Source organism: Salvelinus fontinalis, chromosome 25, assembly GCF_029448725.1.
Source record: "Salvelinus fontinalis isolate EN_2023a chromosome 25, ASM2944872v1, whole genome shotgun sequence".
Lineage (NCBI taxonomy): Eukaryota > Metazoa > Chordata > Actinopteri > Salmoniformes > Salmonidae > Salvelinus > Salvelinus fontinalis.
In genome coordinates this window covers 13,324,837-13,347,076 of record NC_074689.1, presented here as the reverse complement: position 1 = coordinate 13,347,076, position 22,240 = coordinate 13,324,837, and the positions used below count along the sequence as shown (strand labels likewise).

At 41.2% G+C, this 22,240-nt stretch overlaps 1 protein-coding gene across 4 annotated transcripts; it reads left to right on the top strand.

Moving 5' to 3' along the window:
- The first annotated feature begins 709 nt into the window (after window positions 1-709).
- On the top strand, window positions 710-20,819 carry LOC129822853 (cullin-2-like). 4 transcript variants are annotated; one of them, XM_055881313.1, is made up of 22 exons: window positions 710-1,013; window positions 2,102-2,240; window positions 2,520-2,622; window positions 2,827-2,921; window positions 3,980-4,085; window positions 4,219-4,301; window positions 4,673-4,769; window positions 5,042-5,152; window positions 6,633-6,795; window positions 11,100-11,224; window positions 12,609-12,716; window positions 12,986-13,045; window positions 13,251-13,379; window positions 13,612-13,698; window positions 14,619-14,771; window positions 15,492-15,569; window positions 15,721-15,787; window positions 17,189-17,283; window positions 17,377-17,484; window positions 17,656-17,757; window positions 17,865-17,981; window positions 20,106-20,819. In XM_055881313.1, exons 2-22 carry the CDS (start codon window positions 2,122-2,124, stop codon window positions 20,235-20,237), a joined length of 2,238 nt encoding a protein of 745 aa, XP_055737288.1. In that variant the 5' UTR covers window positions 710-1,013; window positions 2,102-2,121; the 3' UTR covers window positions 20,238-20,819. The 4 variants fall into 4 exon arrangements, with proteins under 4 accessions (XP_055737288.1, XP_055737287.1, XP_055737286.1 ...); XM_055881312.1 differs by having other exon boundaries at window positions 6,633-6,819; XM_055881311.1 differs by having other exon boundaries at window positions 711-1,013; window positions 17,377-17,553.
- The last annotated feature ends 1,421 nt before the right edge of the window (window positions 20,820-22,240 follow it).

Sequence of the window (22,240 nt, the reverse complement as noted above, 5' to 3'; positions counted from 1 at the left end):
TGCAGGCTGGATAAAGTTATTGTCACTCGCTAGCTAGTCACTCACGTCAAACAATGAACCTGGAATGACAGTACACTAGCTTTTTCGTTTGTTTGAGCTTTTTTCTGTTAACAATTACTTGGATACTTCCATGATATTGACGTTGTTGCGTGATGGCTCAGAAAAAGTTGTCTTGTCTCCTCTGGGCACTGTTCACTCTATGTATGGTACTAAGAGATATTAACCCTGGCTGTACCAAACTAAATGTTAGACTGGAAGCAAGGGGAAATTATATGCGAGTTGAGATCAATACAAGAGATGATTCTGACAGCAACATGAACATGATATTCTCATTGAAGGCGCAGTGATACTTTTCAGATGGAACTGTTAGCAGGCATAGGTGTGTATTTGATGACCAATAGAGCACGGCTTGGAACTCTGCTTGTCCAATCAGCTTTCAGGAGCCAAACAACAAGTTTTATATAGTATACACTGTGACACAGTCAATATTCAAGACCACTTGAATGACACACAACTTTTTAAGTAGACTGGTTCTTAACCCTTCCAATCATACCAATAATAGTCTACCGTATATATTTTAGTATTTGTACTTCACATCTTGCATTTGTACATCTGAAGAAATGTACATTCGTTTTCATACGCATTCCTAAACGACTTTTTGCTCTACCTTACAGCTCCCTAACGGTTACCCGTAGTTGGTGCCGACACCATTACAAAATAGGGATGTTCTTGCCTTACAATCTTGTTTTTTTTTTATAGGTGTTTGACTCGACGCCCTCTGTAATTGTGACTTTTATTAGATATACATGTTTTCATTGTGTACGATACACATTTACCTTCTCTGTTATTATTATATTAAATGCAAATAATTACTACTCCAATACAGTACACCCTACAGCTGATACAATGGTATTTTCCATAAGGTAGGGTAATGGAGAGCTGTAGCTAAGCGAAAGCGATCAAGCCTGTGACAGTGAAGAAACTTGACTTTTATTAACACATATTGGTTAGAGGTATGTATATATTGGAAATCTTCACGTAACCTTGTTGACATGTTTCTGTAAACAATGATACTGTGATGTAGCGTGTTGTCAGTGCAAATGTATTGAAGTCGCAGCTAGGTAGCTAACGTTAGGAAGCTACCCCAAATCGGTCGCTAGTTAGAAGTGCCAAGCTTTAACTGTATCTCTAAGCTAGCAGCTAGCTGCTATACCTAGCAAGATATTTTGGTGCTTCTTCCTAGTTACATGGTTAGTTAGTACATTTAAGACATTGTTTGAGAAAAATATGACTGTTTGACTTCAATGAGTAGCTAACTAAGCGAAATAGTTATGTCTGGAACATGTAGCAACATTCTGCGAAACTGACAAGCTAGCTTGAATGACGAATGGAATGGATAGCTGCAAGCTAGCTAGCCAGGCCTAAAAAAAAAAGTATTGCGGGATATCGAACGTGAGCAGTAAACTCCTCTTGCTACCTGTGACAGTTCAACTCATGTCATGAATGACTGAATATTGTTAACATATATCATTGCTGATGTAGTTAGCTAGCAACGTTGGGTAACATGATTACTGATTATTCTAGCGAAATGCATTGTTTGTCAATTAGTTTTCTAGTAACAGCCCGTGAATTTGTTGGAACAGTCAATTTTATTCCCTTTAACGTTACATGACACATTTGTGATATGGCTTTTAGTTTAAGTTGTTACATTAACTGTAATTTGTTCAATATAATTTGTTCAATATAGAAGTAAAGTCATTAACCCTGTTATCACAACACAATGTTTGAGATTGTAAGTGCAAACAATACTTCTAATCAGAGTTAATATCATTATGCTACAGGCAGATCAGTAAATTATCTGTATTTCCAATTATTGTTTAATTATTGATACATATTATGTAACAGTTTATCCAATTTGAAGAGGAAAAATACCAATCATATTCGCAGTCTGATGTTGGACTGATTAAAATTGGAGTGTATATTAGCTGATTTGACAACCATACATTATTCATCTGCTCTAATAATTCTCAAATGGTTTTCTCCAATATTACAGTGCTGTGCAATCACACCAATAACTGTTATATCCCCCTCTTTATCTCAGCCTGAAGAAGAAGCCATACGATGTCCTTGAAGCCGCGGGTGGTGGACTTTGATGAAACATGGAACAAGCTACTGACGACAATCAAGGCTGTGGTGATGCTTGATTATGTGGAGAGGGCCACATGGAATGACAGATTCTCGTATCCTTTCCGTCTCAGCTCTACATATTTTTTTTTTATCCCGATAATGAGTTCCTGAACTGTCTCTTTTTTTTTTTTGCGTTTTAGTTTGCCTATGATTTAGGAGGCAAAAATGCCACTGGTCTGTGCTTACGTAGTCGACCCATTAAAACAAGCCAAAGTTAACTTTGGGACATTTTTAAGTTCACGTGTCACTTTTTAAATAGAAAATAATGTCTGCGTGTTTTTCTTCTTCAGTGTTACATATGAATGCGTTTGACTCCTTTACTCTAAAATCAGTGACATCTATGCCTTGTGTGTTGCTTACCCAGAGCCTCTGGGTGAAAAGTTGTACACAGAGACCAAGGTGTTCCTGGAGAACCATGTCAGACAGTTGTACAAGGTAAATACGATTCATCATTTGGGGGAAATATATTTGATCTGTTATCTACTAAATGTTAGTCCATTAAGCTATTGATTTCACTTGATTCAGAGAAATTTCCCATTGCTTAACATTGGATAGCCTAATAGCTGTATTTGTAGATTGTCTGCTTTTCATTGAGGTGCCAAGGTATTAAACTTTTATATTCTTTGTCTGTAATTTCAGAAAGTTCTGGAGTCGGAGGAGAAGGTTTTAGTTATGTACCACAGATACTGGGAGGAGTATAGCAAGGGAGCAGACTACATGGATTGCTTGTACAGGTAATATCCATCCGCCTTTTTATGAATGTTTTGATGAATCCCGAGGAATAGGAGAGCCAATACACCAGGCTTGACTAAATCTGAAATAAGACAGACCATCTTATATAAGTTCAGTCTTACTGTAAGCCTTATCTCTCCTATTGTTTAGTGCCAGTAAACATGACTGTGGCTTTGTTTTGTAGGTGTTTTCCACAGAAATACGGTATGAGGTGCATGAGCACTGTAGTTACTATGGAGTTCAGTCCTTCTTGCATCTCCCATAGGCTCCCCACATTATTGGGGATTGTTACCTTGAAACGCTTGTCTTTGAAGTGCCAACAACCTTTGACTGTTTCTGTGCGTGTCCTCTCCATTTGAAAATCAATACCCCATAGAGGTATTGGATCTATTTTTACAAGTGCACTTGGGCGGGTAATGTGTTTGTGTGTGTGTGGAATCTGATAGTACTGTAGTAGAGTACTGCTATTGTGTAGCTGCCAGCACTTATCACCCAGTCATGTCTATTTCCTGACCTACCCAGCTATTGTCACCTTATATAAAGAACACTGCCCCTTCTACAATTTAGGCTAAGCTACATTTACTCAGGTGCAGATATTTTAAATTTCAAATTGGTAGATGTTTTGTGAAATTTAAGACTTTGGCTACCTCCACCACTGTGACAGCTTTAGATATCATAATTTTCTACAACAAGCTCCTCATCAATTTGAGAGGTAATTTAGCACGTTGGCATCCCATAATTTTGTATATATGAATTTGAGTTTATATCGCTTCTCATCACTGTCCTGCTGATGCTAAGTGGACAGCACAGCTGTGAAAACAACTTGTAGATAGTCTGACTGCCATCAGAGCCAGCATTTCTGTCTGCTATCTCTCTGTGGCCTGATAGGCCCTGGGAACTTGGCCATTCACACACTAGTGAATCTGTAGAGACTTATGGGTCGCCCATAGTGAGCAAGTCTTACCAACACTTTGGTAAAACTCTAGATAAGAGTTATCAAGTGTAATTATTTTAATATGATGTTGTGTAATGTACTTTCTCTCCCCTTTTTCTAATGTAGGTACCTCAACACACAGTTCATCAAGAAGAACAAACTGACAGAGGCAGACTTGCAGTATGGCTATGGAGGGGTTGACATGAACGAACCACTTATGGAGATAGGAGAGGTAAGTCTCAATCATATCTTATTACTTACATTCTCAGTTATTCAGTACAAATGTCACAATATATCTGTTTGCATTTCTGAGTGCTTACATACAATATTATGTGCTCATACAATTCTCCTTACTGTAATTTCAGTTAGCACTAGACATGTGGAGGAAACTGATGATCGAGCCCTTGCAAGCTGTCCTGATACGGATGCTGCTGAATGAAGTCAAAAAGTTGGTTCTTGGTTTATATGTACAGTAGTTATTGGTTCAAATGTGCACTATGATTATACAAGGCTAGCATTGGAGGAGAAGTTCTTGAGGTGAAATGCACAGTTCTCGTATTTAGTGATTTGTTATTGTCATAATGACTTGGCCTGAAGGTTAGTTTTTGTGAAGATAAAGAAAGAACCTTTTGCTCTGTTCTGACATAGTATTGTTGTAGCAGGCTAATCCAGTTTAGGTTATTACTGTTATTCTATTTATTGAAATTAAATTGAAAACCACAAGTCACCTTTTACTCTTTTAATTCGATTATTTTGCAAGACACATGTAAATGCTCAATGGAAATGGAGTCACCCCTAATGGAGCGTGTTCTCTTCCAGTGACCGGTGCGGCGAGGACCCTAATCAGAAAGTAATCCATGGGGTTATCAACTCCTTTGTTCATGTTGAACAGTACAAGAAAAAGTTTCCTCTCAAGGTGAGTAAGCATATGTCATATGTTGGTTTCTAGATATTTCTGGACAGTGGTAATTTCTGTTTGCTTTATAGCCTGTTTTCCCACAGTGAATTATTTCCTTTTAAGTTAGCTTGGAGTCGATAGTCTTGAAACTCGTTTTTTATATAGCATCAATGCCGTTGAATAATTGAAACTGTTCATGCTTGCTTTTGTTAATGAATGTACAGGATACTGAATGTCCATGCCGATATGTGTGTTCTCTAAACTCACTCGTGGCTTTTCCTATGTTTCAGTTTTATCAGGAAATCTTCGAAGGGCCATTTCTGACGAAAACAGGAGAGTATTACAAACAGGAAGCCTCCAATTTACTGCAAGAGTCCAACTGCTCACAGTATATGGAAAAGGTAAGATGGCTGTAGTAAGTCCACCTAATAGAGATCCATAGTGCTCTATGAATTATAGGATCTCTATGGTCTAACTGTTCACAGTAGCTTTATGGAAAAGGTAAAATGTCTGACGGACAGGTAGTGTAGTTCACTTCCTTGTTACCCGCTGCTCTCTGTTTTATTCTTTGTACATAGAATCCAAGGGCTCTACTGTTCTCTGTTGTGACCCTAAGAAATACTGTTGTCTCATTGGAAGCATGTAGTCAAACTGTTGATGTTCGGGTATTATAAATTATGAATTCAGTTAAATAGTGGGACTTGCCATAGCTACAAATGGATATTGTGTATTTTGCTGTGTGTTCTTGGTGTTAGTTTATCAGAGGCTCGGTGACTCTTGGAGCAGCTTGTACACAGGCATTGCTCTGCTGTGAGTCTGCGGAGACCCATGGAGCAACAAGCTGTAGCACCGTCAGAGTTTAATCTGTGTATTACTGTTTGACTGACTGATTCTAGTGAAAAGAGATCACAGACAGTCCCTTACATTAGCTAGCTAACTCGCATCATGGCTGCCGCCTGGTGTGTCTGAAATGGCACCCTACTCACTATAAACTGTAGTCCACTACTTATGGGCTTTGTGGAAAAGTAGTGCACTATATAGGGAGTAGGGTGCCATTTGGGACTTGGCCTCTGTTCACGAATGGACCTGTAAATCGGTGATCTGATAGCCTTTTAACCAGGATAAACACCACACTGGCTTTAAAAGGCAATGGGGCAGTCGGCATTGTGTAGGAATGTCTGGCCATCTGTTGTGCTGAGCGTGACTGAAGTCCCTATAAATGTGATATGCCTCGCTCGCTGCTCTGGCCTGCGGTTCTCATGTCCAGACCAGCCTAACGCGATCAAACTGAGGAAGCTTTCTGTTTCAGAAAAACCCTGCCGCATTAGCGTTCCTTTAGCTGCTTTTAGCAACGCTAGTATTTGCACACTAGAGTTGCTAGGAATTAGCTTCCAAAAAAACAGAATAGTGTGCCGGAAGTCAACGTTAAATAACACTTAATTTCAACTTACTCTGCTGATCTTCCATAGGGTTGGGCCTTATATGGGGGGGGAATTGATACAAAAACATCTAATAGAACATAAATGAAAGACTTTCCAAACGGGCGTCTGTTGTAGACCCATTTCCTCTCTACTTACCTCATGTAAAAGTCCTGAATGTGTGCCATATCGGCACAAAAAAATAACTTGTGGGGGACATTTATTTTTGAAATGATGTAAGCAGAGAGGAACGGACCTTACCTAGGAACTGCATCGGTCTACAGCAGATCCACGTTTGGAAATTCTGTTTAATTATACGTTCCATTTTATGTTTTTTGGCAGTCATTCAGCCCTATTGGGCCTGGGCCAGTTAGCAAGTAGCGTCTTTGACATGTGCATAATTAACTGTATTTAACAAATTAATCAATCCAATGTGTTCCCTTCCCTCCCTGACTCCACCTAGGTTTTAGGACGGTTGAAAGACGAGGAGGTGCGATGTCGAAAGTACCTGCATCCCAGCTCCTACGCCAAAGTCATCCACGAATGCCAGCAGAGGATGGTGGCGGACCACCTGCAGTTCCTCCATGGGGAGTGTCAGAATATCATCCGCCAGGAGAAGAGAGACGGTCAGTCAGGTTACAGGAGCGACGGTCAGTTTGTTTGATACTAATAGATCCAGGGGCTGGCTTAGACTGTATTACTGTAGTTTGATGGTCAGTCTGTATTTTAATGGTCAGTCTGTAGTTTGATGGTCAGTCTGAGAGTTAGGACAGTCTCTAAATTAGATGGTCAGTCTGTAGTTACACTGAACAAAAATATAAACGTAACATGCAACAATTTCAAAGATTGTACTGAATTACAGTTCATATAAGGAAATCAATCCTTTTAAATTCATTAGGCCCTAATCCATGGATTTTGATGGTCACAGATACCTTAAAAAAAAAAAGGTTAGGTGCGTGGATCAGAAAACCAGTCGGTATCTGGTGTGACCACAATTTGCCTCATGCAGCGCGACACATCTTAACATAGAGTTGATCAGGCTGTTGATTGTGGCCTGTGGAATGTTGTCCTACTCTTCAAGAGCGGTGCGAATTTACTGGATATTGGCGGGAACTGGAACATGCTGTCATACATGGAGATTCAAAGCATCCCAAACATGCTCAATGGGTGACATGTCTGGTGAGTATACAGGCCAGAACAGGGACATTTTCGTCATCAAGGAATTGTGCACAGATCCTTGCAGCATGGGGTTGTGCATTATCATGTTGAAACATGTGGTGATGGTGGCGGATTAATTGTACAACAATGGGCCTCGGGATCTTGTCATGGTATCTCTGTGCATTCAAATTGCCTTCGATTCAATTGTGTTCGCTGTCTGTAGTTTATGCCTGCCTGCCCATACCATAACCCCACCGCCACCAGGGGGCACTCTGTTCACAATGTTGACATCAGCAAATAGCTTGCCACACAACGCCATACACACTGTCTGCCATCTGCCCGGTACAATTGAAATCGGGATTCATCCATGAGCACACTTCTACAGCTTGCCAGTGGCCATCGAAGGTGAGTATTTGCCCACTGAAGTCAGTTACAATGCCAAACTGCAGTCAGGTCAAGACCATGGTGAGGACGACAAACATGTAGATGAGCTTCCCTGAGACGGTTTATGACAGTTTGTGCAGCAATTCCTTCAGTTGTGCAAACCCATAGTTTCATCAGCTGCCCGGGTGGCTGGTCTCAGACGATCCCGCAGGTGAAGAAGCCTAATGTGGAGGTCCTGGGCTGGTGTGGTTACACATGGTCTGCAGTTGTGAGGCCGGTTGGACGCACTGCCAAAATTTCTAACGTCTCGATCACACCGACAACGTCATTGCATATCCAATGGAACGCTGCGTTTGCCTTGCAGCATTGTGTTACAGAGGCGGTGCATACGCTGGATTTATCGAATGTATGCATCGAACTGTATGTGTAGGCTTGACAGAAATGGTAGTAGAAGGTGAATGTTGAACTTTTGTTGCACACACATCCAGATGATGCTGCATATGATTTTGCGCAAAGACGCTATTGGTGTGAACAATGCATAAAACAATTTGAGGCGGCTTATGGTCAAAAAAATTATCTGCCAAAGCTCTGGTGGACATTCCTGCAGTCAGCATGCCAATTGCATACTCTCTCACCTTGACATCTGTGGCATTGTGTTCTGTGACAAAACTGCACATTATAGAGTGGCCTTTTATTGTCCCCAGCACAAGGTGCACCTATGTAATGATTATGCTGTTTAATCAGCTTCTTGATATGCCACACCTGTCAGTCAGGTGGATGGATTATCTTGGCAAAGAAAAAATGCTCACTAACAGGGATGTAAGCAAATTTGTGCACAGAATTAGAGAGAAATAAGATTTTAGTACGTACAGTTGAAGTCGGAATTTTAAATACACCTTAGCCAAATACATTTAAACTGCGTTTTCCCAATTCCTGACATTTAATCGCAGTAAAAATTCCCTGTTTTAGGTCAGTTAGGATGACCACTTTATTTTAAGAATGTGAAATGTCAGAATAATAGTAGAAAGTGATTTATTTTAGTGTTTATTTCTTTCATCACATTCCCAGTGGGTCAGAAGTTTACATACACTCAATTAGTATTTGGTAGCATTACCTTTTAATTTTTTTTACCTTGGGTCAAAAGTTTTGGAAAGCCTTCCACAAGCTTCCCACAATAAGTTGGGTGAATTTTGGCCCATTCCTCCTGACAGAGTTGGTGTAACGGAGTCAGGTTTGTAGGCCTCTTTGTTCACACACTTTTTCAGTTCTGCCCACAAATTTTCTATGGGATTGAGGCCAGGGCTTTGTGTTGGCCACTCCAATACCTTGACTTTGTCGTCATTTTGCCACAACTTTGGAAGTATGCTTGGGGTCATTTGTCCGTTTAGAAGCCCCATTTGCGACCAAGCTTTAACTTCCTGACTGATGTCTTGAGATGTTTCTTCAATATACCCACATAATTGTTCTGCCTCATGATGCCATCTATTTTGTGAAGTGCACCAGTTCCTCCTGCAGCAAAGCACCCCCACAACATGATGCTGCCACCACCGTGCTTCACGGTTGGGATGGTGTTCTTTGGCTTGCAAGCTTTCCCCTTTTTCCTCCAAACACATGGTCATTATGGCCAAACAGTTCTATTTTTGTTTCATCAGACCAGAGGACATTTCTCCAAAAAGTACAATCTTTGTCCCCATGTGCAGTTGCAAACTGTAGTCTGGCTTTTTTATGAAGGTTTTGGAGCAGTGGCTTCTTCCTTGCTGAGCTGCCTTTCGGGTTATGTCGATATAGGACTAATTTTCCTGTGAATATACACTGCTCAAAAAAATAAAGGGAACACTTAAACAACACAATGTAACTCCAAGTCAATCACACTTCTGTGAAATCAAACTGTCCACTTAGGAAGCAACACTGATTGACAATAAATTTCACATGCTGTTGTGCAAATGGAATAGACAAAAGGTGGAAATTATAGGCAATTAGCAAGACATCCTGGATGAGCTGCACTACCTGAGCCACTTGTGTGGGTTGTAGACTCCGTCTCATGCTACCACTAGAGTGAATGCAGCGCCAGCATTCAAAAGTGACCAAAACATCAGCCAGGAAGCATAGGAACTGAGAAGTGGTCTGTGGTCACCACCTGCAGAATCACTCCTTTATTGGGGGTGTCTTGCTAATTGCCTATAATTTCCACCTTTTGTCTATTCCATTTGCACAACAGCATGTGAAATTTATTGTCAATCAGTGTTGCTTCCTAAGTGGACAGTTTGATTTGACAGAAGTGTGATTGACTTGGAGTTACATTGTGTTGTTAAAGTGTTCCCTTTATTTTTTTGAGCAGTGTAGATACTTTTGTACCTGTTTCCTCCAGCATCTTCACAAGGTCCATTGCTGCTGTTCTGGGATTGATTTGCACTTTTCTCACCGAAGTATGTTCATCTCAAAGGAGACAGAACTCGTCTCCTTCCTGAGCGGTATGACCGCTGCGTTGTCCCATTGTGTTTATACTTGCGTACTACTGTTTATACAGATGAACGTGGTACCTTCAGGCGTTTAGAAATTGCTCCCAATTCTGGATGAACCAGACTTGTGGAGGTCTACAATTTTTTTTCTGAGGTCTTGGCTGATTTCTTTTGATTTTCCCATGATGTCAAGCAAAGGGGCACTGAGTTTGAAGGTAGGCCTTGAAATACATCCACAGGTACACCTCCAATTGAATCAAATGATGTCAATTAGCCTATCAGAAGCTTCTAAAGCTGTGACATAATTTTATTGAATTTCCCAAGCTGTTTAAATGCACAGTCAACTTAGTGTATGTAAACTTCTGACCCACTGGATTTGTGATAGACACATTGAATTATAAGTGAAATAATCTGTCTGAACAATTGTTGGAAAAATTACTTGTGTCATGCACAAAGTAGATGTCCTAACCGACTTGCCAAAACTATAGTTTGTTAACAAGACATTTGTGGAGTGGTTGAAAAATTAGTTTTAATGACTCCAACCTAAGTGTGTGTAAACTTTCGACTTCAACTGTATTGAACATTTCTGTGATCTTTTATTTCAGCTCATGCAACATGGGACCAACACGTGTTGCGTTTTATAATTTTGTTCAGTGTAGATGGGCAGTATAGTTAGATGGGCAGTCTGGTAGCTACTAGCTTATAGATCCAGGGGCTGGCTTAAAGCCAGTGTTAATTAAGCACAGGTCATTCTTTATTTGGCGATTGAGCAGGCTGTATTTGACCTGGCTGGCTAAATCCCATATGTTTCTGGCCGATTACCACAGCAAATAGCTATCAGATTACAAATTGACCATAGAACATCCAGCTGTGGCTAACTGAGGAGCTCCATAACACCCCCGCCATCTCTTCCTCTCTCCCCCCTACAGACATGGCTAACATGTACACCCTGCTGCGAGCCGTGTCCAGTGGTTTACCTCACATGATCCAGGAGCTCCAGGTTCATATCCACGACGAGGGCATCCGAGCCACCAGTAACCTCTCTCAGGAAAACGTACGTCACATCTCCACCAAGTTATCGCTCTACATTATCAGTATGCATGATCAGATGATGATGTTTTTCTATTTTACATTATTTTACAATACAAAACATACACTAACAGCATACAGACTCACACCAACATCAACGACATCACACCTGCCCAGACCCACCTGCTCACACCCCCATCTCCAGCGCCCGCATCACTCCGCCTCATGGCCTCAAACTGCACCATTTTGTTTCTCTCTGTCACCCACACACTTTCAACATTTAAGAAAAGAAAGCGTTTGACCTTTCCATTGTGTTAATTATGGAGGATTGGTTGATTTCCAGTTTTTAGGTATACATTTTTTCACGATGATTGGCAAGAAATGTATCGTCCAATCCTTCGGTATCTCACTGCACCCTCATTTGCCATGTCTTATAATATGCAGACAGACGGATTACATTGTAATACTTCTGACAGTCATCTTTCAAACTCCGTCCGTAACTTTTGGAAGAAGTTCCTAGAAGTAATGGATTATTGCGTCATTATTAGTTTTCCACTTAAGACATGACTCTGCCATTGTGCTGTACAATTTGTGAATGTAGTATCTTTTCTAATACATTCTATACATTAGTTTTATACTGGATTAAGCATACATTTTTTGTTAACTAATTTCGTAAGTTATGTTCCAACCTCAGTTATTTTTACATCTTGGTTCCAATAGTTCATCTTTTTTTTTTTTTTTGTCAGGCTCTCTGCAAGGTTTTGCATATCTAACCTTTCATATGTGTATCCTTTTCTGACTCCAATATTTGACTCGGATGATCATTATCATAAACCTGATATGACAAGAATAAGTCACCAGTAACCCGTCTCAGTAAAACGACAGTCCTAGATGGGTTGTTTTGGGGGCTTAAAACACTAGCTATACGTGATCAAGATTATCAATAACTCACGGCTAACACACACACACAACCCTTTAAACCCCCTATGCTCCTTTAAATCCCCTCTTTCAAAGTCACTGAGGTCTCTTCTAGCCATGGTAGTCAAAATAATGGGCAACTTGGCATTTTTATACATGACCCTAAGCATGATGGAATGCTAATTGCCACACCGTTACCATATTTCTACAATTTATCTTCTTAAAATGTGATTTTAACCTTAACCACACTGTTTACCTTATGCCTAACCCTAACTGTAAATTAAGACCAAAAAGCAAATTTTTGTTCAATTTGTTAATATAGGCAGTTTTGACTAATGGAAACAAAGTACCTGCTTTCAATATACTTTATATCCCTGATTTACTCAGGTGTTTCCTTTATTTTGGCAGTTACCGGTATCTGATTATATCGCTAACATAATATAACAGGCCACTGCTAAACCTCCTGTTGTTTCATTTGGTTCCCTCCCCAGATGCCAACCCTGTTTGTGGAGTCCGTGTTGGAGGTTCACAGTAAATTCGTTCAGCTCATTAACACAGTGCTGAATGGGGATCAGCACTTCATGAGCGCACTTGATAAGGTATTATCATTATGACTCTCTGGCAAAATCACAATGTGGACACTAGACCGTTAATACCAGTAGGTGGTGGCAGTGAGATGTTTGTCTTCACTATAGGATGTGCTTCCAGATTGTTCCTCACTCCCTGTGGGAAAGAATCAAGTTTGTATTTATGAATGCTCTTCGTTGGTTAAATCATAACTGTTAACTCCTGGTATAAATTAATGTCTAAGCTGTAGATGTACTGAAACTGAGGATGTAAAATGACTGCCTCGTTTGATCCTCCCCAGGCTTTGACGTCAGTGGTGAACCACAGGGAGCCCAAATCCATCTGCAAAGCACCTGAACTGGTGAGGCTCATTCATGACACCTGAGGTTTGGAAATGTGTGGTGTTATAAGATCATACCCTGGTAATAGACAAAGTTAAAACCCTGTGCACAGCAGTGGGTCTAGATCTCTACTACTTTACCTGTGTTTTTTTTTTTTTATATATATATATTTTTTAGACCATAGTAATGTCTGACCATGTGGTGTTTTGCTCTTTATCCATATAGCTCGCCAAGTATTGTGACAATCTTCTGAAGAAGTCTGCAAAGGGAATGACAGAGAACGAAGTGGAAGACAAGCTGACCAGCTTCATTACCGTGTTCAAGTACATAGATGACAAGGACGTTTTTCAAAAGGTAGCTGGCAGACGGGCATTAGCGTCATTATCTCACATGACCAGGGATATCGACTGCTAGTATGGCTGCTTTTTATTCCTTCCAGACTGACTTTGTGATTCACTAAAGAGCATTAAACAAACAGATGTTTTTTTTTTTTTTGGAAGCTGAGAATTAATTGGTGTTTTGTTTTCAACTTAATTATGTTTTTCACTCTCTCTTTTTCTTTCCCTCCTTTCTTTCTTTCGCACAGTTTTATGCAAGAATGTTAGCAAAGAGGTTAATACACGGGCTGTCTTTGTCCATGGACTCAGAAGAAGCCATGATCAACAAATTAAAGGTGAAATAAGACTCTTTTCAACTTTAGCAGGTGCCAGTTAAGGTCTTTCTTGCATAAAGTAAGCTTTTTCCAAGACCGAAAGGCTTCTGACGTGTGGGATAATCTCCTGTTTCTGTAGCGGGAAAAACCTTGACGTACAAGTACACTCCCTGGACAAGATGCTAACGGAATGCCAATAATTCATGCCATAATTAAGCATCACTCTATAAACTGTCAGTTTTTCTCTTTAAAATACTTTTCCACATAACTCTCAAACCAACCCTAAAGCAGGGGTATTTAGTCAGAGTTGCGACACCTAGTGCGATCGTAGGGGACCTGCAGAGGGGTAGACAAAATAAAAAACGTTAAAAAAAAATTTAAAAAAAAAAGTTATTCTATGGAACAATATACAAATGTTTTTGAGAAAGATGATATAAAAAATATTTTTTTTAAAAATTGGGTAAATATATTTTTGTTTTATTTTAATTTTAATAAGAGATCAAGATGTAATGAATTTAAGGTTATTGTTGATGTAAAAATGTAAATTTTATGATTTTATGGGTCATGGGTCGGGTCGCGAGAAATTCTTGATGGGAAAAATGTGGTCATCGCTGAAAGAGTATGAATATCACTGCCTCCAAGATGTCCTCCAGTGATTTTTTTTTTTATTTATTTTTACATTTACTGTTAAAGTGATATTTCAAGTATAAATACCGTAAAGTAAACGCACTAAATGGTAAACATTTTGTTTTTTTGACACAACTGCAAACTTCAAGGAGTAGACATTCAATGAGTTGGTCTTATGGGAATCCGTGATGTCATCGACCTCCCCTTGAGGAACAATAGAGGAGCATTAGAGAACAAAAGAGGAAGGCCCCTCCCCCACACACACTTCTCCCTCTCCCCTGTATCACCCTGTGAACTCACTCTCCCCCCTGCAGCAAGCGTGTGGCTACGAGTTCACGAGCAAGCTCCACAGAATGTACACAGACATGAGCGTCAGCGCAGACCTGAACAACAAATTCAACAACTTCATCAAGACCCAGGAATCACCGGTCGAACTGGGCATCAGCTTCCAGATCTATGTATTACAGGTGAGAGGTGGTTGTTACTAGGGCTGGGAATTGCCAGGGACCTCGCGATACGATATTATCACCATACTTACAGTAGGTGCTGGTACGATTATTGTGATTATCACGGTTCTATATGTATTTCGATTCGTTTTTCCAAACATATTGCTCACTATATGAATGCTGCAGAGAGACGAGAGAGCATGATGAAAATGAGTTTTGATCAGTCAGGGAAATTAAGTGCTGAAAACATGTTGGCTCACTATTTAAAAAGATTGAGAACAAGCTATAGAATGAAAAATACAGGTGTTTTAAAATGTACCCCCCCCCCCCCAAATCAGTAGTTGTTACTGTCACATCATAGAATAGAATAACTTTGTTTTTCCTGAGAGGAAACTTCTGGAGTGGTGGGGATTTTTTTAATTAACATAGGCTAGGCATACTTGAGGTTACACATATAACACAAAACAGAGGACAGAGTGGACAAATGACATCATAGCCATTACCAATAGTAGAACTGGACTCCCTGTTAGGAAAGAAAACACCAATGTGTTTTTTTCCCCAAATAAATTGGTTGTTGTCAGTACTGTGAAACAGGGTAATTGGTGAGTTATCTGTGGTTTTTAAAGTAGTTTTTAAAGATTAGGTAACTTCAGGCACGTTTGCTGTGAGAAGCTCAATGACTATGGTGGTGGAGATATCTTACCGTGTGTGTCTGCGCGCGTGTGTGTCATCTCGTTGCAGGCAGGAGCCTGGCCCCTCACGCACGTCCCCTCATCTACCTTTGCCATCCCACAAGAGCTGGAGAAGAGTGTTCAGATGGTGAGTAGTGGTTCAGGAGACGTGGTTGTTTAGAGAGAGCCGTGCCCATAGACATATAACCGTTTCTTTCTGTGGTTCCCAAAGATTACACATCAACAAAACTGCAGATGTTAATCTTATGTCATTCTGACATGATTGTTTTTCTCTGCAGTTTGAGTTGTTCTATAATCAGCACTTCAGCGGGAGGAAGTTGACCTGGCTGCACTATCTCTGCACAGGTAGACACACACACACACACACACACACACACACACACGTATATACAGCAGATGATGGTAGTACAGAAACCCAGTGCAAAAGATGTGGAATGTTTAGTTGGCAGCAGTTGGGAAGAGTTTGGTAATTTGAGCCAAAGGTGAGAGTTGTTACTAGGAAACCATACACAAAATTTATAATTTTACCAAATATTTAGGAAAAGGTCATAATTTCATTGAGTGTGAAGGAAGAAACAAAATGGAAAAATTGGTAAGCAAGTTAGGTCCAAAGTACTGATTTTCACCAGATTTTCACACAAATTAATTTGTGTTAATATGTTTCAAGATGCTTGAATCTAAGTAGATCTTTTTAATATTGTTCTATACATCAGTTGGGTTCTCTAAGCTGCAATATGAGATACTTAACCTAGCATAAAAGTGCATCCTTCTAGCTGTGGGCTAATATAGTCAAAAGGTTTGCCTTGGGGTAAGTTGATCCAATGGCAAGTTGAGCAAATTTAAGTGTTTTCTTCCCAGGCGTAATGGCACATTGTCGCTGGGATATGAGGTAACAAGGCCTGGCCTATGTTAAAAGTGTAAAAATTAAAATAAAAAAGTACAGTGTTTGTTAGGTGTTATTAAAAGACACAAAAGCGATTGCATTGTGTTTGGGAAGTATAATATTTCATTCAGTACAGACATTTGAAGGGGGCTTAATTTGCCCTGTCCCAGGGCTCAACTTACCCCATACCCGAGTAAGTTGTGCTATGAGACCACTTTTTGTTAGACCAGCTATGTTTTCAAAACTCTTAATGTTTACATGAATTCGGATTATTTCCAGGGATGCACAACATCCTGAAACCTATGTAGATATCTTTGTTAGAAAGAATACTATATTTCCATTGACAGAGTGATGCTGAATAGAAACTGGCTCAACTTACCCCCCACTCCCCCTACCTTATGTTTCACTGAAACTGAAATCGCATCCATAGCTCAACAAGAGTAACAGGGTGAGACTTCTGTAGTCTGAAATGGATTGTCTGTATGCACTGCAGAGCGTTTTATCCCAAATCAGTGTGACACTACTACAGGTCCATGTTAGAGAGGCTGGGATTCTACCTAACACTGAGCTGCACCTGGCACTGCTACTACATGATCCATGAAATCACACAGCGCTAAGACCGTGATGACTCCTTCAAACATTACAACAGCATCCCCACACAAACACTGCAATTAATGGATTGGAACTAAATCCCTCTTTGCGGTTACAAGAATACCCAGAGAACACAGGATTGGGGATTACTTTTGTCTGATTTCTCCTTGGTTTTTCTTACATGCTGTTATCAGTAGGTGTGGCGAATTAGATGGTGGTATTGATATACAGCATTGGTGGTGATGATAATGATTGTCACCCCTCTTCTTCAGGTGAGGTGAAGATGAACTATCTCTCCAAGCCCTACGTTGCCATGGTGACCACCTACCAGATGGCGGTGCTGCTGGCATTCAACAACAGTGAGACGGTGTGTTACCAAACCAACGTGTTTAGTGGAAATGGGCTGTCTTAACTGTGCCTTAACTAAGTAGTCACTTAGCTCACTATCATATCCTAACAGGTAGGCTACAAGGAGCTCCAGGACTCCACCCAGATGAATGAGAAAGAGCTTCAGAAGACCATCAAGTCCCTGCTGGATGTCAAGATGCTCAACCACGACTCCCAAAAGGTCAGGGGTCAGGTGTCAGCAGCCACAGAGTCACCCGGAGATCTGGAGTCAGCAGGGTCTTCTTTATTGGTTAGGAGGATTTAGAAGTAGCTCATCTTGGCATTTGTGTTAATCCTCAGTCCTTTTGGATACTCTCATCAGTCAGCGGGTAACTATTTTTCTCGTCTTCAGGAGGAAATCGAGGCAGAGTCCACATTTTCACTAAATAGGAGTTTCACCAGTAAAAGAACAAAGTTCAAGATCACAACGTCAATGCAGAAAGACACACCACAGGTACAGTACCCTATACCCTTGATAGCTCATCCTACAATGCAAACACATCTGCTGTCAATATGTCGGCCTCTGTGTAAAGCCCTATTTCTGTGTTTCCAACCCTGCAGGAGATGGAGCAGACGAGGAGTGCAGTGGACGAGGACCGCAAAATGTATTTACAAGCTGCTATAGTGAGAATCATGAAGGCACGCAAAGTGCTCAGACACAATGCCCTCATACAGGAGGTGAGTTTTAATGTCTCACACGTCCAACCATGTACAGGGGATCGACACACCCTCGTAAAACTGACTATCCTACCGATCCTCGACTTCGATGTCATTTACAAAATAGCCTCCAACACTCTACTCAACAAATTGGATGCAGTCAATCACAGTGCCATCCGTTTTGTCACCAAAGCCCCATATACTACCCACCACTGCGACCTGTACTCTCTCGTTGGCTGGCCCTCGCTTCATACTCGTCGCCAAACCCACTGGCTCCAGGTCATCTACAAGTCTTTGCTAGGTAAAGCTCCGCCTTATCTCAGTTCACTGGTCACCCTAGCAGCACCCACCCGCAGAACGGGCTTCAGCAGGTATATTTCACTGGTCACCCCCAAAGCCGACACCTCCTTTGGCCGCCTTTCCTTCCAGTTCTCTGCTGCCAATGACTGGAACGAACTGCAAAAATCACTGAAGCTGGAGACACTTATCTCCCTCACTAACTTCAAGCACCAGCTGTCAGAACAGCTCACAGATCATTGCACCTATACATAGCCCATCTGTAAATAGCCCACCCAACTACCTCATCCCCATACTGTATTTATTTATTTATTTTGCTCCTTTGCACCCCAGTATCTCTACTTGCAAATTCATGTTCTGCACATCTATCACTCCAGTGTTTAATTGCTATATCGTAATTACCTCGCCGCTATGGCCTATTTTATTGCTTTACCTCCCTTATTTTACCTAATTTGAACACACTTTATATCGACTTTTTCTACTGTATTATTGACTGTATGTTTCATGTTCATATTCCATGTGTAACTCTGTGTTGTATATGTCGAACTGCTTTGCTTTATCTTGGCCAGGTCACAGTTGTAAATGAGAACTTGTTCTCAACTAGCCTACCTGGTTAAATAAAGGAGAAATACAAAAAATAAATAAATACTGTACACACGCTGTACAGATGCCTGAGATAGAGGGAGACACTAGCCTGGTCCCAGATCTGTTTGTGCTGTCTTGTCAATGGCCATAGGAGTTTTCTACGCCGCACCAACAGATTTGGGAACAGGCAAGGGAGATACAGGTTGAGACATGGGAATGGAGAGATCCAATGGTTTCCCCGAGGGCACAGCTCTGTTTTTCCCCTGCCAGAGGGAGCACTGTGTCCTCCCTGGTGTGCCTCTCTAGCCTATGTCTCTTCCTGCTGTCTTCCTGTGTTGATGTTCTACTTTGTTGTCAGGTGGGTGAATTCCTTCCCTGATGATAAGATACTGTTATGCCATCTGTGAGTCGAGAACCTAGAACAGAGAGATGTGTCAGGATGGAATGAGTGTCTCTCCTTAGGGATGATGTCAGAACACGCCTGCGGACTGGAGAGAGGGCCCCTTGCTCTCAGCTGTCACCTCTTTCTCCCTCGCTCTCTCTCATTTACTCACTATATTCTTTCTCCCTAACAACACACCACCTCCAACCGCTGTTTTCTTTTTCTGTTTGTACTTTAATGGTTCAATATTTGTTATTTCAGTCAAAGCACATGAGGGTATACGTGACTGCTTTAGTGGCTTACCTTTCCCACCACATATTTACCCCTTCTCTTGAGCAATCACATACTGTTCCATGCTTGGAACACCTCTCCATGGAGAGATTGGTACATAACCGAGATGCTGGTTGCCCGGGGCCAACCTGTGATGTGGTCTCTAACTCCTGCATGTGTTCTCACTGGTCATGGGGCAGTACGTGATTGCGCAAGAGAAGAGATGTATTATCACTAGGTGCGTGAGATAGATAACTGAGCACCGCTCCAAGGGAGGTTCTGTAGCAAATTGAACGGAAGACGAGTGTATCAGAACGGCCTTTCAGTACAGACTGGATTTCTTTACACATCCAGTAAACCTCTCATAGAGTGAGCTATGGCTTTACAGACAATTCCATTGGGCACAGCTGTACTATCGCAAGCAAAGGCAGTTAAGGTTTGTTTGTGTTAATATCCAGCTGGAGAAATAAACGGCATGCTGCAACAGGAAAAATAACAACAAAATGGAATCCGGAGGGAATGTTCACTGCGTTGACGATGGATCTATTAACCAATGACAGAGTAACGCAGCTTGTTAATTTCTCTCTCTGCCTGTTTATTTCTCCACTCAGGTCATCAACCAGTCCAAAGCCAGATTTAACCCCAGTATCAGCATGATCAAGAAGTGCATTGAGGTGCTCATCGACAAGCAGTACATCGAGAGGAGCCAGAGCTCTGCAGACGAGTATAGCTACGTGGCATAATGGTGTATAAGGCCCCTACCCCAACCAACTGCTGGCTAAGCAAAGAACGTCAGGGGCCATTCTTCATTTATTTTTGGGCTGTCGCTGTCTCGCATGCTCCTATACGAAGGGAGGGATGAAGCAGGTCTGTGGGCCTCCATCTTGGAAACAAACAAAACTGTTCAACCCAGACACCCACCGAGTCATGACACCCTCTGGCCGCCATCCCCCCCCTCATCTGATTTTATGCTGTTTACAACATCACCAGTGCCACGCACCCATTGCGTCAATGGAAAATGCCTGTAGGTATCTGAGCGCAAAGCTGATAATACATTTTTGGTCGACTTAGCTGAAAACAAAAAAAGAATGGGGGGGAAAAAAGCGAGTGAGCTGTGACATTGACAAAAATGTTAGAGACTAGATGCGGAAAACCATGCTTTCTTTTCTCACGTTTGCAGTTGTTTTTAAATGTATCGAAGTTTAAAAAAAATATTGTAATAAAACCGTTAAACTGATAATTGTATCTACTTTCAAATGTAAAGAAAAAACAAATTGAGGTGACAAACATGATCCTGCTGCTTGTCAAATAAATAAATAAAATACTGTGGGTTTTTGGTAAATATTTCAAAGGAGTGTGTATGGATCCGTGTGATGAAAAATGAACAGGGTGGATGTATTGTCTCTTTAATGCCAAAGCCTACCTCCAGGGGGAGTGCAAGGGGACACATTATTATTACTTACGGAGTTACACATTGTTAAGTCATTTACAATCCTGTTTTCTTGTATTCCAATGCTGTTGATTACTTTATTTGTTAATGCATAAAACGAGAACCAGGGTCCACTGGTCACAAGACCTGACCAACCAGTAGCTCTGCCCAAGGACCAGTGAGAAGATCTACGGCCGTATGTATCAAGCATCTCCGAGTAGGAGTGCTGATCTAGGGTTAGGTAACTCTTGTCCATATTATCCCATTTTAGGATTTAAAAGACTAAACTGATCCTAGATCTGCACTCCTACTGTGATGCGCTTGATACATGCAGCCCCAGGGCCAGGAGGCTGAGATTTACTGATCACTGTTTCAGGCATCCTGAGCTGGGCGACAGCAGTCTCATATTGTGAGTACCCTGAAGACCACATGAAACAGAGGAGCCAACCAGCTGTCATGATTAACAGAGAGCTATGGCATGCCATTATCTGGCATTTGGCCCCCATATGCATGTAAGCACACAACTTAGTATAAGGTGTATTTAAGTACCACCCATTTGGAGGGATCCATTACGAATATATAGGTTTGTTTCTTAGCCTCATCTGATTAATCTAACAATGGATGTATTACAGAATAAAATATGTATTACCATTTGAATTAATGTGATGGTTTATTTTGGGAGGTGGGACTGCATTCCAGCTGACTTGGACGTGCTCCCTCGTCACTAGCATGCAGCGTGGTCATCTATCCTCCCTCTGTCCGTCTCTCCACAGATCTCTCTCACACGTCTGTCGTCCGCTGCTCATCAGGGCCCTTAGAACTTTCATTTGGACAATGGAACTTGGCTGGATAATAGCATATAATTCTATTCACGATTCACATGGGGCGTGCATCTATTGCATACTGGTTTAGAGGCATATTTAAAGACTTTTTCGTCCTCAGTCACAAACAGTCTGCATAACGTGACAAACCGTTCTAGTGGAGGCATGCAGCATGGTCATCTATCCAGATGTGCTCTGTCCCTCTCCAAAAATCTGTGTCCGTCATCTGCCGTCTTCTGCTGATCAGGACCATTAGCGCTGCAATTTAGACAACTGAATACTTTGGCTTCAGAATATCTATTCATAAAAGCAGAGCTGACAGAGAGCGGCCAACTGGTGAGTCCTGGAAAAACTTGTCCTAAACTAAGTAAGGGAGGATATTCGTCAATGGCCTGTGTTCCTAATAGGAGCCATGGGCTGAAGCCAAGAAGTAATTCACGATTCCCAATATATGCTATTGCATAGCCCTACAACCGGAGAGGAGGAATATTTACAT

What these genes read in the sequence shown, in the direction of transcription:
- LOC129822853 (XM_055881310.1), top strand. Translation starts at nt 2,122, where the DNA reads ATGTCCTTGAAGCCGCGGGTGGTGGACTTTGATGAAACATGGAACAAG. An exon ending in AGAAAAAGTTTCCTCTCAAG is followed by an intron (nt 4,770 to 5,041) that starts GTGAGTAAGCAT and finishes CCTATGTTTCAG; the next exon opens with TTTTATCAGGAAATCTTCGA. An exon ending in ACAATGCCCTCATACAGGAG is followed by an intron (nt 17,982 to 20,105) that starts GTGAGTTTTAAT and finishes TTCTCCACTCAG; the next exon opens with GTCATCAACCAGTCCAAAGC.